At 55.7% G+C, this 17,608-nt stretch overlaps 1 protein-coding gene across 1 annotated transcript; it reads left to right on the top strand.

Annotated features, from left to right (window-relative positions):
• On the top strand, window positions 1-1,789 carry LOC145517272 (uncharacterized). The gene is made up of 3 exons (XM_081519548.1): window positions 1-177; window positions 577-889; window positions 1,142-1,789. Exons 1-3 carry the CDS (start codon window positions 43-45, stop codon window positions 1,768-1,770), a joined length of 1,077 nt encoding a protein of 358 aa, XP_081375674.1. The 5' UTR covers window positions 1-42; the 3' UTR covers window positions 1,771-1,789.
• The last annotated feature ends 15,819 nt before the right edge of the window (window positions 1,790-17,608 follow it).

Here is a 17,608-nt window from a genome sequence, read left to right as displayed (position 1 = left end):
GAGAGCGGAGAGGAGCCCCCAGCCAGATCACTTGCTCCCGAGATGTTCTGCTGTTTGCCCCTGCCCAGAGGCCGGGGCCTCAGGAGAGCTCACAGGCAGTGTGCGTGGGCACCCTGTCGACGTTGGCTCAGGGCACCCCCGAGACGCCTCTGGCCCTTTGCCCGGAGAAACAGAAAGGTAACACGGGGAGCCCCAGGCCGGGCCAGGCCACCTCTCCCATGCCACCCGGAAACACCGGGTCCTTTGCCTGTGTGTGTGGATGCGGGTTTCTCGGGGTGTGTCTCCCTCAAGGAAGCCCAGGTGGATGTGGGGTCAGAAGCCTGCGGACAAGTTGTGTCCACACCCCAGGGGAGAGCATGCTGGGCGGGATGGGGAGAGTGCGGGCAGGGCCGGCCGCCCAGGCTGACCTCACACCCTCAGGTGGGTCTCTTTCCTCCCGGGTGGGGATCTGAGCAGACACACGTCTCTGACCCTTCTGGGCAGAGAAGTTCGAGCAGGCCGAAGCAGCGGCTCCACTGGCCAGGCCCAGCTCGGAAAACTCCCAGCATGGCTGGCTGACGGTCACTGTCGTTGCAGAGCTTCCCACGTGATGAGGCCGAGGACGGGGACACCCCATCCAGCTCCCGGAGGGAGGGGTCGGAGCACCACCCCCCCGCCCGTGAGGCCCAGTGCAGGCTCCAGGTGAGCGTGCCCACGGAGGCATCAGCCCCACCGGGGGCGAAGCGGAGGCGGGGAAGGCCTGCTGCCGAGACACCGCCCAGGATACACCCGGCGGCCCAGTCTGAGGCTGCCACGGAGCTCAGCACACCCGGCTCCGACCCAGAGTCCCGAGAACCCCGGCCTCTGAGGCAGCAGGAGGACCTGGAGCCCAGCACGCCAGAGCACAGAGGTGAGGACGCTGGGGCTGGTGTACGGGAGTGTGTGCGGAGGGGGTGCTGAGCTACACAGGGACGAGTCCCCGAAAGCTGCTGCTGGGCCTGCAGCAAGCGCTGGCCTCACACCCCCCGCCCCCCATCTTGCACACTTCAGTCCCAAAAGACATCCGACCCTGGGTATTCTTTGGGAATCTCTTGGAAGCTTTCTGTCCCGGGATACGCACATGCCAAGGCTGGCCTGCGGGCAAACGATGCTTCTCCCACAGCTCTAGCACTGGCCTCCAACTGGAACCAGGCTCCACTTCCCAGACCTGTCCCTACAGAGGTGGTGGCTCCAGGTGCAGGACCCAGGGATCCACCGAGGGCAGATGGAGAACCGAGACTTGCCCTCGCAGAGACACCAGGCCAGCTGGGTACTGGCCAGCACACCGGGCAGATCGGATCTCCGTGCCTGCAGGACCCCCAGCCCCAGGCACTGATGTCCCACCCCCTCAGCCAGAACCTCCACCTCCACGTGCACCTCTACCTGCTCGGCCTTTGGCAGGAGAACCCGAGGCAGAGGAGGAGTCACCGCCTCGGCAGGGAGAGCCTGCCCTGGCTCCCGCGCAACACCCAGACGCCCACGATGACTCACCCACCCCTGCAGGGAGAACGAGCCCCCGCTCTGGACAGAGACCCAGAGCCCTTGCCGGAAACACCACGTCCAGGGGAGCGGTCGGCTCTGCAGCCTCCATCCCTGTCTGCTCACCGTGGACGCCGTCAACTCGGTCTGCCCCCAGGGGACATGGAGTTCCTTTCCCCCGAACTGCTTTGCATTTGGTTTGTTTCCACCTTTCTGGTGATGTTTTCTTTTTTGCGTGGTTTCCTGTATTTTTGTTGGTTAAGTTGGGATTAGTAAACTTTTTCATCATTGTTGCAATTTGGGAACACTGTTGTGTAACTCTGGTGATACTGTGTTACCATCACCACTTTGTAGTTTCAGACCCGTTCCATCTTTATGCCCCACCCCCCAACAAAGCCTGGATTCAAGGCAAGCACGCCCTGTTCATCCCTCCGCCCGATCCTGAACACAGTTTCATCTTTTCCTTCTGCATTCCTTCCTATATTCTTGGTGTCCCCAATCAATGACTCTCAGTGAAATGACTGAAGGAGTTTTTTTCGGACGCTCCACCTACTGTAAGACTCCACTGGAGAGTTCTCATGTTTATGTCCTTTGAACTAGCCTTTGATAGCTGAAAGGACGTTGTACGTCCTTTCAAGATACCATGTGCCAAACGAAGCCCTTTTGGCAAATGCCATCATTATCTCCAGGCAGGCATTGCTGTTTGAAGGGTGCCATCTCAGCCAGAAGGCAGAGGCTGAGCTCCTCTTGTTGCACCAGCTCCCAAAAGAAGCCAAGAAAGGGAGCTGGAACAACAAACCACCCCAACGCCCAGGAAAGCGTTCTTCATGACAGAAGGCTAGAAAATGACCCAACATCCTTGTGGCCCAGAACCCCTCTAGAAATTCACTGTTCCATAAAAAAGAGAAACAGATGGGAAGTTCCAAGGAGAGGCAATGCCCATGGCCAGTGTATTTTAGAGACGGCCTGACCGCTCCGGGGAAGACACGCACTGACAGAACCCCTTGGGAAACAGCCGTGATAGTCCTCACTGTCGTAAGGGATTCCTCTGGGGACAACCTGCCCTGGGCACCACACGAGGGAGCAGACCGGCTTCTCTTCCTCTGCCCCCACACCATTCACTCATGAAGGCAGCTCAGGTGTTCTCATGCCCTGCCTGCCTGCCTGCCTGGCTCATCCGTGAGCTGTGACCACCTCCAGGACAGGACTCCACCTTCTGCTCTCTGTGTACCGTGAATCTGCACACAGTGGGCTTTCAGAACCTTAGGAGACTTGAGCCATTCCCACTCGAGCCAGAACCCTCCCCAGGAAGGAAAACAGCTGTGGAGTCCTTTTGGCCCCAGCACTGGTTCCGAAACCCTGGTGGCTCCTAGAGCCTCTACGGTGTGAAGAGGGAGGTCCCTTTTGACAGAGCTTTCCGGCCGTCAGATCTAAGCTGCTGTTTCACTGTCAGCTGTGTCTCTTCCGTTGCAGTGTTGCAGGTGGGCCACGCTGCTCCAAAGGAGCTCACAAGCTGAGTTTCAAGGGAGGTATTGAGAGGACAGGGATGGCTACAACGTGCTGCAAACTGAGTGAGGGTCCCCACAATCCTCAGCAAAGGTGTGTGGTGTGCAAGTGGGGAGTAGAGGGCCCCCAAGTTCCAAAGGAAGGGAGGTACTCGGGAGCTAAAGCCCTTGGCTGCTGTGGTAGCAGCTGCAGATGGCAGCTCGTCCACAGTGCACTTCGAATGAGGTCATATGAGCGGGACTCTGGAAATGGCTCCGAAATCCAGAGAAAGGGGTCAGGGTATGTGGGAATCCGGCGGGGGTGGGGGGTGGATGAAGGAAGGTGTCCTTCCTCTCTCCAGTGCAATTTGGTTTGGTGAGTCTCAAAGCTACCAGATGGCACTTCCCAAGTCAGGCCCCCGCAGGAATCAGGGTGGGCTGCATGCCTCGGCCCCTGCCACAGGGACAAGCCACACCAGTGGCCTCCCTGAGCTCCAATGGCCGGATCTGGGGGTTCTGTCTGGGTGCACACCTGCTTGTTCTGGCCAAGTTCCCCGCTTCTCTGAGCACCAGCTTCAACCTCTCGAATGAGGACATCGATTGCTACCTTGGCACGTTACTCTCTTCATCCTGTGAAGACTCATTAGGCTTATCCTACAATTACTAGCTGGCCCGAGGAGATATCTCCTGAATCCAGATTAAGCTGGAGTCTCCCAGGCTCATCTGGCATGTCTTCCCTGAAGTCTGCCAAAACCCACACCCTTGCGTTTCCAGGGACTCCCCTTAGCCAGCTGGGCAGAAAACCCAGCATGTTTCAAACAAGCTGACAGACAAGCGGGAGAGGACTCACGGGCAGACGGCTTCCCTCAGGTCTCGGGTGGAGCTCTGGGACCACAGCAGCAACAGGCCATCCCAGTCCCTGGGCTCAGCAGCGCCCTCATTCTCACGCCGGCGGCTCTGCCCTGAGGGGAGCAGGAAGGTCACCAACTGCCGCAGGCGGACCTCACGCCCCTCCCACTTATGGAGCCTGACCTCCCCCGGCCCCACCCCTTCCCCTACCCCAGCAGGACGAGAGCTCCTCTTCCCCTGGCTTCTAACGTGAGGCCCGGCCCTGGGCCCCGATTGGGCACTGCCCCAGTCCGGAGCCAATCACAGTGGCCAAGGAGGTGGAAGGCACCGATTGGCCAGGGCCAGGTCATGTGACCATACTCCCCAGGAAACTCAAATATTACCAAGATTCCCTAAGAAACCAATGAACAAAATTATCCAGTAAAGGCAAACCGTACTTTTTAATGAGGCCAAAGTCACAGAAAAAAAAAAAAAAAAAGCTTCACAATGAAGTGCTCAAGGAAGCTACAAAATAAACTTTCAAAAAAGTTTAGTAGTTTTTTTAATAGGGTGACGGAGAGCTATACCTATCCCATATATGTGAATTTAGGTTTAAACTAGATTTCCCTTGGCTATTTTATAAGACAAAAAAACCCACATCACCCCCTTTCACTCCCCCCCACACCCAAAAAGTGTTTTAATCTATTGAATTTTTGTGTCCTCAGTTGTGTCTGATTCACGGCAACTCACGATCTCTACACAGCCAGGCTCTTCCGTCCATGGAATTCAGGGCAATTTTTTCTGTCACAGTAAATGCCCACCCTGGGTGATCCAAACGGAAGGGCTCAGAGGCTCCTGAGAGACTAACTCCTTTCAGCTGAGCACAGAGCTGGCTCCTCACTGGGATGCCTGTGGCCTGGGGCTCCCAGAGGGGAGAGCAGCACTCGCCCCACCGTGTGGTCACTGCTGGAAGTGCAGGCTGCTCCTCACTCCCCCTTGACAGTGTCCCTGAGGGCAGAACAGTGTGAAGTTAATCAAGGTGGAAACGCAAACTCCAATGCAAGCAAACTTCCCTCAAGGTCTCCAATACCACTCAGGAACAGGGTATTGGAAACTGCAGGGGATGACATGAATGAAGATGGAGACTTGACACCTTACACCGAGTTCACTTCCAGTTATCCCTAGACAAACATTCCATGAAAACTTGTCACAAATCTAGAGGAACAATGAGCCGAAACCGGACACGTGCTTTGAGTCTTCACACACAAAACTAAAAGGCAGTCCACAAAAAAAACCAGGAGAATACAGTGGACTTTGCAAAATCAAAGATATCTACTGTGGGAAAGACCTCAGTACAAAAGCAAAAGACAGGTCACACATCGCGAGACGAATGAGTGGAAACACAAAGCTTATCAAGGATGTGTCTCCAAACAGACAAAGAACACCAACACAACAAGCCTGTGAAAACTAGGGAAAGGTCTGAAGGGACACCAGACTGAGGAAGACACACACAGAGTATCCCGGATGATGTCCAGCACTGAGGGCCTGAAGAATCAACAGTCTAGTTGTACCTCCTCAGGCCTGTGTGACCCTGGGTGAGGCCTCTGTTTCCCGGTGGCTCTGAGAGATGGACAGGGAGGAAGGGGAAGAGAAATCACTTGCATTTCTAATACTCACAGCAAAGTCTTCCAATGAGAAGGGAATTATCACCCCCACTGACAATGCCATTCACTGAAGTGATCCCCACGGGTCCATCTAACCCAGAAGGGAAGGAAGGACCTGTTCTCACAAAACGGCGAGAGATGGAAGAAGGAAGATCAAGCCCACACCAATCCCTGGAAAGAGAAGCTGTGCTCAGGGCTTGAAAGAATTCCTATTTGGAAAATGATATCCCAGCCCCACAAGGCAATCCACAGCTTCGATGCTATTCCTCCCAAAATGCCAATGCATTTTCGCACCCAACCAAGAATTGCAAAAGGGGTACGGAAACAGAAAAGAGCCTAAATTGTCAATACAATCCGACGAAAAAGCCCCGATACGGACATCCAAGGTTGTGTGAAAGGAAATTAGACGACCAAACTAGGATCCTCAGGAGAGTATCGGAGAAGGCAATGGCGACCCACTCCAGTACTCTTGCCTGGAAAATGCCCTGGACGGAGGAGCCTGGTAGGCTGCAGGCCATGGGGTCGCGCAGAGTCAGACACGACTGAAGTGACTTAGCCGCAGCAGCAGCAGCAGGAGCCGGACAGTATGCTATTGGGAATACAACAACACACACAGATCCAGATCGATGGAATAAAGTTGAGGGTCCAGACACAGACCCCAGCATCCATGCTCAACTCATCTCTGACACAGAAGGGGAGAATATCCAAATGGGAACAAGAAAGCCTCTTCAATACATGTCCATGGGAAAACCAGACAGCTACATCTGAAGAACGCTATTGGTTTTGATCTCAGACCACCTCAATATCGGGGAAAACCTCACCCTAAAGGCTGATGTCATGAGATAGCTAGAAAGAAGCGTAGGTCAAAGGCTCCTTAACATCAGAGTCTCCTTGCCATTTGCTGGGCGGAGGTAGAAATGGGTCTCTTCAAGTAAGGGAAAGAGGTACACGAAGTACACCAATGGGTTTCCATCCAATGGAACCTCTTCACAACAGAGAAGCTAAGCAAGCATTCACAAATGCAAAAGAGAGGAAACGGAACACGAGAGACTCCTTGCAAGTGGTGTATCTGAGAAGGGGTTCATATGGAAAGAGACGAAGAATGCACAGCACTCAGATTCCAAGAAACACCACCACCACCCTTGACCCTTCCCCCATGACCAACTCCGACCTAAAGCCTTTCTCTCCCTCTAACCTATCCCTAAAACATAACCCTCATCTAATCATATACATGTGCATTCCTAGCATCCATCCGTCCACACACGAGAGAGAAAGAGGAAGACACAGACTGAATTGAGAAAGGAAAAGAGAGGGACACAGCCAGAGAGAGACACGGAACCAAAGAGAGGAAAGGAGTCGATGGTCCAGACTTTTCATCAATCTGTCTCGAAGGTAGAAGCAATGACAGCGCCCATCCACCCCAGAAGGGGGAAAAGGACGGAAGGTTTGGAGAGGAAAAGACAAGAACGCAGGGAGCCATTAGAAGCTCAGCCACCCGCAGAAGCCGAGCTGGGACACTTGAACAGAATCTCAATGGAAACAGAGGACCAGAAAGTTGGCCACTCTTTTCTATAAGAGAGGGAGACCTTCGAGTCTTCCTTTCGGTCCTCCAACTTGGATGCGGGGTCTCAAAACAGTCAGGAGGGGGAGTGCCTTTTCCTGGGTACCACGGCACATCCAGGCCTCGTTCTGCCCCATTCTGTGCTGTGTCAGCCCAGGAAGGAATCTTTCTTTCTGAAGTCTCAGCGCACACGCTCCACGTGATATCGGCCCCAGGTGGAAAGGCATGGAGCTGCTCGTAGGCCGACAGACCTAGGAAGCAGATGGGAGAATGACCGCCACTCTGCAGATGGAGAGACTGGGGAAACCCTGAGGGGCATATGCTTGTCCAGGGCCACACCACTTATGAGAAGAAGGAGCCTGGTCTGAGAGCAGCGGGGCCCTCGGAGCTCAGGCCCTGGCTGCACCCAGGCCTCCCCAGGGCTGTCGGCTGGGCTGGGTGGGTGTCACTGTGCCTGCACATGGCTTAAGGGTGGTGGTCGAGCAGTCAGAAACCCAGAGATTCCCTTGGGAAGTTTTGGGGAAGGGACCTCAGCACGAACCCCAGGAAATGATGTCACCTGCCGGCAACAGAACCCAACAGAACCCGCAACCCGGGTATCCAGGCCTCGAGAGCGGAGAGGAGCCCCCAGCCAGATCACTTGCTGCCGAGATGTTCTGCTGTTTGCCCCTGCCCAGAGGCCGGGGCCTCAGGAGAGCTCACAGGCAGTGTGCGTGGGCACCCTGTCGACGTTGGCTCAGGGCACCCCCGAGACGCCTCTGGCCCTTTGCCCGGAGAAACAGAAAGGTAACACGGGGAGCCCCAGGCCGGGCCAGGCCACCTCTCCCATGCCACCCGGAAACACCGGGTCCTTTGCCTGTGTGTGTGGATGCGGGTTTCTCGGGGTGTGTCTCCCTCAAGGAAGCCCAGGTGGATGTGGGGTCAGAAGCCTGCGGACAAGTTGTGTCCACACCCCAGGGGAGAGCATGCTGGGCGGGATGGGGAGAGTGCGGGCAGGGCCGGCCGCCCAGGCTGACCTCACACCCTCAGGTGGGTCTCTTTCCTCCCGGGTGGGCATCTGAGCAGACACACGTCTCTGACCCTTCTGGGCAGAGAAGTTCGAGCAGGCCGAAGCAGCGGCTCCACTGGCCAGGCCCAGCTCGGAAAACTCCCAGCATGGCTGGCTGACGGTCACTGTCGTTGCAGAGCTTCCCACGTGATGAGGCCGAGGACGGGGACACCCCACCCAGCTCCCGGAGGGAGGGGTCGGAGCACCACCCCCCCGCCCGTGAGGCCCAGTGCAGGCTCCAGGTGAGCGTGCCCACGGAGGCATCAGCCCCACCGGGGGCGAAGCGGAGGCGGGGAAGGCCTGCTGCCGAGACACCGCCCAGGATACACCCGGCGGCCCAGTCTGAGGCTGCCACGGAGCTCAGCACACCCGGCTCCGACCCAGAGTCCCGAGAACCCCGGCCTCTGAGGCAGCAGGAGGACCTGGAGCCCAGCACGCCAGAGCACAGAGGTGAGGACGCTGGGGCTGGTGTACGGGAGTGTGTGCGGAGGGGGTGCTGAGCTACACAGGGACGAGTCCCCGAAAGCTGCTGCTGGGCCTGCAGCAAGCGCTGGCCTCACACCCCCCGCCCCCCATCTTGCACACTTCAGTCCCAAAAGACATCCGACCCTGGGTATTCTTTGGGAATCTCTTGGAAGCTTTCTGTCCCGGGATACGCACATGCCAAGGCTGGCCTGCGGGCAAACGATGCTTCTCCCACAGCTCTAGCACTGGCCTCCAACTGGAACCAGGCTCCACTTCCCAGACCTGTCCCTACAGAGGTGGTGGCTCCAGGTGCAGGACCCAGGGATCCACCGAGGGCAGATGGAGAACCGAGACTTGCCCTCGCAGAGACACCAGGCCAGCTGGGTACTGGCCAGCACACCGGGCAGATCGGATCTCCGTGCCTGCAGGACCCCCAGCCCCAGGCACTGATGTCCCACCCCCTCAGCCAGAACCTCCACCTCCACGTGCACCTCTACCTGCTCGGCCTTTGGCAGGAGAACCCGAGGCAGAGGAGGAGTCACCGCCTCGGCAGGGAGAGCCTGCCCTGGCTCCCGCGCAACACCCAGACGCCCACAATGACTCACCCACCCCTGCAGGGAGAACGAGCCCCCGCTCTGGACAGAGACCCAGAGCCCTTGCCGGAAACACCACGTCCAGGGGAGCGGTCGGCTCTGCAGCCTCCATCCCTGTCTGCTCACCGTGGACGCCGTCAACTCGGTCTGCCCCCAGGGGACATGGAGTTCCTTTCCCCCGAACTGCTTTGCATTTGGTTTGTTTCCACCTTTCTGGTGATGTTTTCTTTTTTGCGTGGTTTCCTGTATTTTTGTTGGTTAAGTTGGGATTAGTAAACTTTTTCATCATTGTTGCAATTTGGGAACACTGTTGTGTAACTCTGGTGATACTGTGTTACCATCACCACTTTGTAGTTTCAGACCCGTTCCATCTTTATGCCCCACCCCCCAACAAAGCCTGGATTCAAGGCAAGCACGCCCTGTTCATCCCTCCGCCCGATCCTGAACACAATTTCATCTTTTCCTTCTGCATTCCTTCCTATATTCTTGGTGTCCCCAGTCAATGACTCTCAGTGAAATGACTGAAGGAGTTTTTTTTCGGACGCTCCACCTACTGTAAGACTCCACTGGAGAGTTCTCATGTTTATGTCCTTTGAACTAGCCTTTGATAGCTGAAAGGACGTTGTACGTCCTTTCAAGATACCATGTGCCAAACGAAGCCCTTTTGGCAAATGCCATCATTATCTCCAGGCAGGCATTGCTGTTTGAAGGGTGCCATCTCAGCCAGAAGGCAGAGGCTGAGCTCCTCTTGTTGCACCAGCTCCCAAAAGAAGCCAAGAAAGGGAGCTGGAACAACAAACCACCCCAACGCCCAGGAAAGCGTTCTTCATGACAGAAGGCTAGAAAATGACCCAACATCCTTGTGGCCCAGAACCCCTCTAGAAATTCACTGTTCCATAAAAAAGAGAAACAGATGGGAAGTTCCAAGGAGAGGCAATGCCCATGGCCAGTGTATTTTAGAGACGGCCTGACCGCTCCGGGGAAGACACGCACTGACAGAACCCCTTGGGAAACAGCCGTGATAGTCCTCACTGTCGTAAGGGATTCCTCTGGGGACAACCTGCCCTGGGCACCACACGAGGGAGCAGACCGGCTTCTCTTCCTCTGCCCCCACACCATTCACTCATGAAGGCAGCTCAGGTGTTCTCATGCCCTGCCTGCCTGCCTGCCTGGCTCATCCGTGAGCTGTGACCACCTCCAGGACAGGACTCCACCTTCTGCTCTCTGTGTACCGTGAATCTGCACACAGTGGGCTTTCAGAACCTTAGGAGACTTGAGCCATTCCCACTCGAGCCAGAACCCTCCCCAGGAAGGAAAACAGCTGTGGAGTCCTTTTGGCCCCAGCACTGGTTCCGAAACCCTGGCGGCTCCTAGAGCCTCTACGGTGTGAAGAGGGAGGTCCCTTTTGACAGAGCTTTCCGGCCGTCAGATCTAAGCTGCTGTTTCACTGTCAGCTGTGTCTCTTCCGTTGCAGTGTTGCAGGTGGGCCACGCTGCTCCAAAGGAGCTCACAAGCTGAGTTTCAAGGGAGGTATTGAGAGGACAGGGATGGCTACAACGTGCTGCAAACTGAGTGAGGGTCCCCACAATCCTCAGCAAAGGTGTGTGGTGTGCAAGTGGGGAGTAGAGGGCCCCCAAGTTCCAAAGGAAGGGAGGTACTCGGGAGCTAAAGCCCTTGGCTGCTGTGGTAGCAGCTGCAGATGGCAGCTCGTCCACAGTGCACTTCGAATGAGGTCATATGAGCGGGACTCTGGAAATGGCTCCGAAATCCAGAGAAAGGGGTCAGGGTATGTGGGAATCCGGCGGGGGTGGGGGGTGGATGAAGGAAGGTGTCCTTCCTCTCTCCAGTGCAATTTGGTTTGGTGAGTCTCAAAGCTACCAGATGGCACTTCCCAAGTCAGGCCCCCGCAGGAATCAGGGTGGGCTGCATGCCTCGGCCCCTGCCACAGGGACAAGCCACACCAGTGGCCTCCCTGAGCTCCAATGGCCGGATCTGGGGGTTCTGTCTGGGTGCACACCTGCTTGTTCTGGCCAAGTTCCCCGCTTCTCTGAGCACCAGCTTCAACCTCTCGAATGAGGACATCGATTGCTACCTTGGCACGTTACTCTCTTCATCCTGTGAAGACTCATTAGGCTTATCCTACAATTACTAGCTGGCCCGAGGAGATATCTCCTGAATCCAGATTAAGCTGGAGTCTCCCAGGCTCATCTGGCATGTCTTCCCTGAAGTCTGCCAAAACCCACACCCTTGCGTTTCCAGGGACTCCCCTTAGCCAGCTGGGCAGAAAACCCAGCATGTTTCAAACAAGCTGACAGACAAGCGGGAGAGGACTCACGGGCAGACGGCTTCCCTCAGGTCTCGGGTGGAGCTCTGGGACCACAGCAGCAACAGGCCATCCCAGTCCCTGGGCTCAGCAGCGCCCTCATTCTCACGCCGGCGGCTCTGCCCTGAGGGGAGCAGGAAGGTCACCAACTGCCGCAGGCGGACCTCACGCCCCTCCCACTTATGGAGCCTGACCTCCCCCGGCCCCACCCCTTCCCCTACCCCAGCAGGACGAGAGCTCCTCTTCCCCTGGCTTCTAACGTGAGGCCCGGCCCTGGGCCCCGATTGGGCACTGCCCCAGTCCGGAGCCAATCACAGTGGCCAAGGAGGTGGAAGGCACCGATTGGCCAGGGCCAGGTCATGTGACCATACTCCCCAGGAAACTCAAATATTACCAAGATTCCCTAAGAAACCAATGAACAAAATTATCCAGTAAAGGCAAACCGTACTTTTTAATGAGGCCAAAGTCACAGGAAAAAAAAAAAAAAAAGCTTCACAATGAAGTGCTCAAGGAAGCTGCAAAATAAACTTTCAGAAAAGTTTAGTAGTTTTTTTAATAGGGTGACGGAGAGCTATACCTATCCCATATATGTGAATTTAGGTTTAAACTAGATTTCCCTTGGCTATTTTATAAGACAAAAAAACCCACATCACCCCCTTTCACTCCCCCCCACACCCAAAAAGTGTTTTAATCTATTGAATTTTTGTGTCCTCAGTTGTGTCTGATTCACGGCAACTCACGATCTCTACACAGCCAGGCTCTTCCGTCCATGGAATTCAGGGCAATTTTTTCTGTCACAGTAAATGCCCACCCTGGGTGATCCAAACGGAAGGGCTCAGAGGCTCCTGAGAGACTAACTCCTTTCAGCTGAGCACAGAGCTGGCTCCTCACTGGGATGCCTGTGGCCTGGGGCTCCCAGAGGGGAGAGCAGCACTCGCCCCACCGTGTGGTCACTGCTGGAAGTGCAGGCTGCTCCTCACTCCCCCTTGACAGTGTCCCTGAGGGCAGAACAGTGTGAAGTTAATCAAGGTGGAAACGCAAACTCCAATGCAAGCAAACTTCCCTCAAGGTCTCCAATACCACTCAGGAACAGGGTATTGGAAACTGCAGGGGATGACATGAATGAAGATGGAGACTTGACACCTTACACCGAGTTCACTTCCAGTTATCCCTAGACAAACATTCCATGAAAACTTGTCACAAATCTAGAGGAACAATGAGCCGAAACCGGACACGTGCTTTGAGTCTTCACACACAAAACTAAAAGGCAGTCCACAAAAAAAACCAGGAGAATACAGTGGACTTTGCAAAATCAAAGATATCTACTGTGGGAAAGACCTCAGTACAAAAGCAAAAGACAGGTCACACATCGCGAGACGAATGAGTGGAAACACAAAGCTTATCAAGGATGTGTCTCCAAACAGACAAAGAACACCAACACAACAAGCCTGTGAAAACTAGGGAAAGGTCTGAAGGGACACCAGACTGAGGAAGACACACACAGAGTATCCCGGATGATGTCCAGCACTGAGGGCCTGAAGAATCAACAGTCTAGTTGTACCTCCTCAGGCCTGTGTGACCCTGGGTGAGGCCTCTGTTTCCCGGTGGCTCTGAGAGATGGACAGGGAGGAAGGGGAAGAGAAATCACTTGCATTTCTAATACTCACAGCAAAGTCTTCCAATGAGAAGGGAATTATCACCCCCACTGACAATGCCATTCACTGAAGTGATCCCCACGGGTCCATCTAACCCAGAAGGGAAGGAAGGACCTGTTCTCACAAAACGGCGAGAGATGGAAGAAGGAAGATCAAGCCCACACCAATCCCTGGAAAGAGAAGCTGTGCTCAGGGCTTGAAAGAATTCCTATTTGGAAAATGATATCCCAGCCCCACAAGGCAATCCACAGCTTCGATGCTATTCCTCCCAAAATGCCAATGCATTTTCGCACCCAACCAAGAATTGCAAAAGGGGTACGGAAACAGAAAAGAGCCTAAATTGTCAATACAATCCGACGAAAAAGCCCCGATACGGACATCCAAGGTTGTGTGAAAGGAAATTAGACGACCAAACTAGGATCCTCAGGAGAGTATCGGAGAAGGCAATGGCGACCCACTCCAGTACTCTTGCCTGGAAAATGCCCTGGACGGAGGAGCCTGGTAGGCTGCAGGCCATGGGGTCGCGCAGAGTCAGACACGACTGAAGTGACTTAGCCGCAGCAGCAGCAGCAGGAGCCGGACAGTATGCTATTGGGAATACAACAACACACACAGATCCAGATCGATGGAATAAAGTTGAGGGTCCAGACACAGACCCCAGCATCCATGCTCAACTCATCTCTGACACAGAAGGGGAGAATATCCAAATGGGAACAAGAAAGCCTCTTCAATACATGTCCATGGGAAAACCAGACAGCTACATCTGAAGAACGCTATTGGTTTTGATCTCAGACCACCTCAATATCGGGGAAAACCTCACCCTAAAGGCTGATGTCATGAGATAGCTAGAAAGAAGCGTAGGTCAAAGGCTCCTTAACATCAGAGTCTCCTTGCCATTTGCTGGGCGGAGGTAGAAATGGGTCTCTTCAAGTAAGGGAAAGAGGTACACGAAGTACACCAATGGGTTTCCATCCAATGGAACCTCTTCACAACAGAGAAGCTAAGCAAGCATTCACAAATGCAAAAGAGAGGAAACGGAACACGAGAGACTCCTTGCAAGTGGTGTATCTGAGAAGGGGTTCATATGGAAAGAGACGAAGAATGCACAGCACTCAGATTCCAAGAAACACCACCACCACCCTTGACCCTTCCCCCATGACCAACTCCGACCTAAAGCCTTTCTCTCCCTCTAACCTATCCCTAAAACATAACCCTCATCTAATCATATACATGTGCATTCCTAGCATCCATCCGTCCACACACGAGAGAGAAAGAGGAAGACACAGACTGAATTGAGAAAGGAAAAGAGAGGGACACAGCCAGAGAGAGACACGGAACCAAAGAGAGGAAAGGAGTCGATGGTCCAGACTTTTCATCAATCTGTCTCGAAGGTAGAAGCAATGACAGCGCCCATCCACCCCAGAAGGGGGAAAAGGACGGAAGGTTTGGAGAGGAAAAGACAAGAACGCAGGGAGCCATTAGAAGCTCAGCCACCCGCAGAAGCCGAGCTGGGACACTTGAACAGAATCTCAATGGAAACAGAGGACCAGAAAGTTGGCCACTCTTTTCTATAAGAGAGGGAGACCTTCGAGTCTTCCTTTCGGTCCTCCAACTTGGATGCGGGGTCTCAAAACAGTCAGGAGGGGGAGTGCCTTTTCCTGGGTACCACAGCACATCCAGGCCTCGTTCTGCCCCATTCTGTGCTGTGTCAGCCCAGGAAGGAATCTTTCTTTCTGAAGTCTCAGCGCACACGCTCCACGTGATATCGGCCCCAGGTGGAAAGGCATGGAGCTGCTCGTAGGCCGACAGACCTAGGAAGCAGATGGGAGAATGACCGCCACTCTGCAGATGGAGAGACTGGGGAAACCCTGAGGGGCATATGCTTGTCCAGGGCCACACCACTTATGAGAAGAAGGAGCCTGGTCTGAGAGCAGCGGGGCCCTCGGAGCTCAGGCCCTGGCTGCACCCAGGCCTCCCCAGGGCTGTCGGCTGGGCTGGGTGGGTGTCACTGTGCCTGCACATGGCTTAAGGGTGGTGGTCGAGCAGTCAGAAACCCAGAGATTCCCTTGGGAAGTTTTGGGGAAGGGACCTCAGCACGAACCCCAGGAAATGATGTCACCTGCCGGCAACAGAACCCAACAGAACCCGCAACCCGGGTATCCAGGCCTCGAGAGCGGAGAGGAGCCCCCAGCCAGATCACTTGCTGCCGAGATGTTCTGCTGTTTGCCCCTGCCCAGAGGCCGGGGCCTCAGGAGAGCTCACAGGCAGTGTGCGTGGGCACCCTGTCGACGTTGGCTCAGGGCACCCCCGAGACGCCTCTGGCCCTTTGCCCGGAGAAACAGAAAGGTAACACGGGGAGCCCCAGGCCGGGCCAGGCCACCTCTCCCATGCCACCCGGAAACACCGGGTCCTTTGCCTGTGTGTGTGGATGCGGGTTTCTCGGGGTGTGTCTCCCTCAAGGAAGCCCAGGTGGATGTGGGGTCAGAAGCCTGCGGACAAGTTGTGTCCACACCCCAGGGGAGAGCATGCTGGGCGGGATGGGGAGAGTGCGGGCAGGGCCGGCCGCCCAGGCTGACCTCACACCCTCAGGTGGGTCTCTTTCCTCCCGGGTGGGGATCTGAGCAGACACACGTCTCTGACCCTTCTGGGCAGAGAAGTTCGAGCAGGCCGAAGCAGCGGCTCCACTGGCCAGGCCCAGCTCGGAAAACTCCCAGCATGGCTGGCTGACGGTCACTGTCGTTGCAGAGCTTCCCACGTGATGAGGCCGAGGACGGGGACACCCCACCCAGCTCCCGGAGGGAGGGGTCGGAACACCACCCCCCCGCCCGTGAGGCCCAGTGCAGGCTCCAGGTGAGCGTGCCCACGGAGGCATCAGCCCCACCGGGGGCGAAGCGGAGGCGGGGAAGGCCTGCTGCCGAGACACCGCCCAGGATACACCCGGCGGCCCAGTCTGAGGCTGCCACGGAGCTCAGCACACCCGGCTCTGACCCAGAGTCCCGAGAACCCCGGCCTCTGAGGCAGCAGGAGGACCTGGAGCCCAGCACGCCAGAGCACAGAGGTGAGGACGCTGGGGCTGGTGTACGGGAGTGTGTGCGGAGGGGGTGCTGAGCTACACAGGGACGAGTCCCCGAAAGCTGCTGCTGGGCCTGCAGCAAGCGCTGGCCTCACACCCCCCGCCCCCCATCTTGCACACTTCAGTCCCAAAAGACATCCGACCCTGGGTATTCTTTGGGAATCTCTTGGAAGCTTTCTGTCCCGGGATACGCACATGCCAAGGCTGGCCTGCGGGCAAACGATGCTTCTCCCACAGCTCTAGCACTGGCCTCCAACTGGAACCAGGCTCCACTTCCCAGACCTGTCCCTACAGAGGTGGTGGCTCCAGGTGCAGGACCCAGGGATCCACCGAGGGCAGATGGAGAACCGAGACTTGCCCTCGCAGAGACACCAGGCCAGCTGGGTACTGGCCAGCACACCGGGCAGATCGGATCTCCGTGCCTGCAGGACCCCCAGCCCCAGGCACTGATGTCCCACCCCCTCAGCCAGAACCTCCACCTCCACGTGCACCTCTACCTGCTCGGCCTTTGGCAGGAGAACCCGAGGCAGAGGAGGAGTCACCGCCTCGGCAGGGAGAGCCTGCCCTGGCTCCCGCGCAACACCCAGACGCCCACGATGACTCACCCACCCCTGCAGGGAGAACGAGCCCCCGCTCTGGACAGAGACCCAGAGCCCTTGCCGGAAACACCACGTCCAGGGGAGCGGTCGGCTCTGCAGCCTCCATCCCTGTCTGCTCACCGTGGACGCCGTCAACTCGGTCTGCCCCCAGGGGACATGGAGTTCCTTTCCCCCGAACTGCTTTGCATTTGGTTTGTTTCCACCTTTCTGGTGATGTTTTCTTTTTTGCGTGGTTTCCTGTATTTTTGTTGGTTAAGTTGGGATTAGTAAACTTTTTCATCATTGTTGCAATTTGGGAACACTGTTGTGTAACTCTGGTGATACTGTGTTACCATCACCACTTTGTAGTTTCAGACCCGTTCCATCTTTATGCCCCACCCCCCAACAAAGCCTGGATTCAAGGCAAGCACGCCCTGTTCATCCCTCCGCCCGATCCTGAACACAATTTCATCTTTTCCTTCTGCATTCCTTCCTATATTCTTGGTGTCCCCAGTCAATGACTCTCAGTGAAATGACTGAAGGAGTTTTTTTTCGGACGCTCCACCTACTGTAAGACTCCACTGGAGAGTTCTCATGTTTATGTCCTTTGAACTAGCCTTTGATAGCTGAAAGGACGTTGTACGTCCTTTCAAGATACCATGTGCCAAACGAAGCCCTTTTGGCAAATGCCATCATTATCTCCAGGCAGGCATTGCTGTTTGAAGGGTGCCATCTCAGCCAGAAGGCAGAGGCTGAGCTCCTCTTGTTGCACCAGCTCCCAAAAGAAGCCAAGAAAGGGAGCTGGAACAACAAACCACCCCAACGCCCAGGAAAGCGTT

Source organism: Giraffa tippelskirchi, chromosome 8 (genome assembly GCF_054371585.1).
Source record: "Giraffa tippelskirchi isolate mGirTip1 chromosome 8, T2T-mGirTip1v1.2.pri, whole genome shotgun sequence".
NCBI lineage: Eukaryota > Metazoa > Chordata > Mammalia > Artiodactyla > Giraffidae > Giraffa > Giraffa tippelskirchi.
The sequence above is the reverse complement of the archived record's forward strand: the minus strand, read 5'-3'. Positions and strand labels throughout refer to the sequence as shown.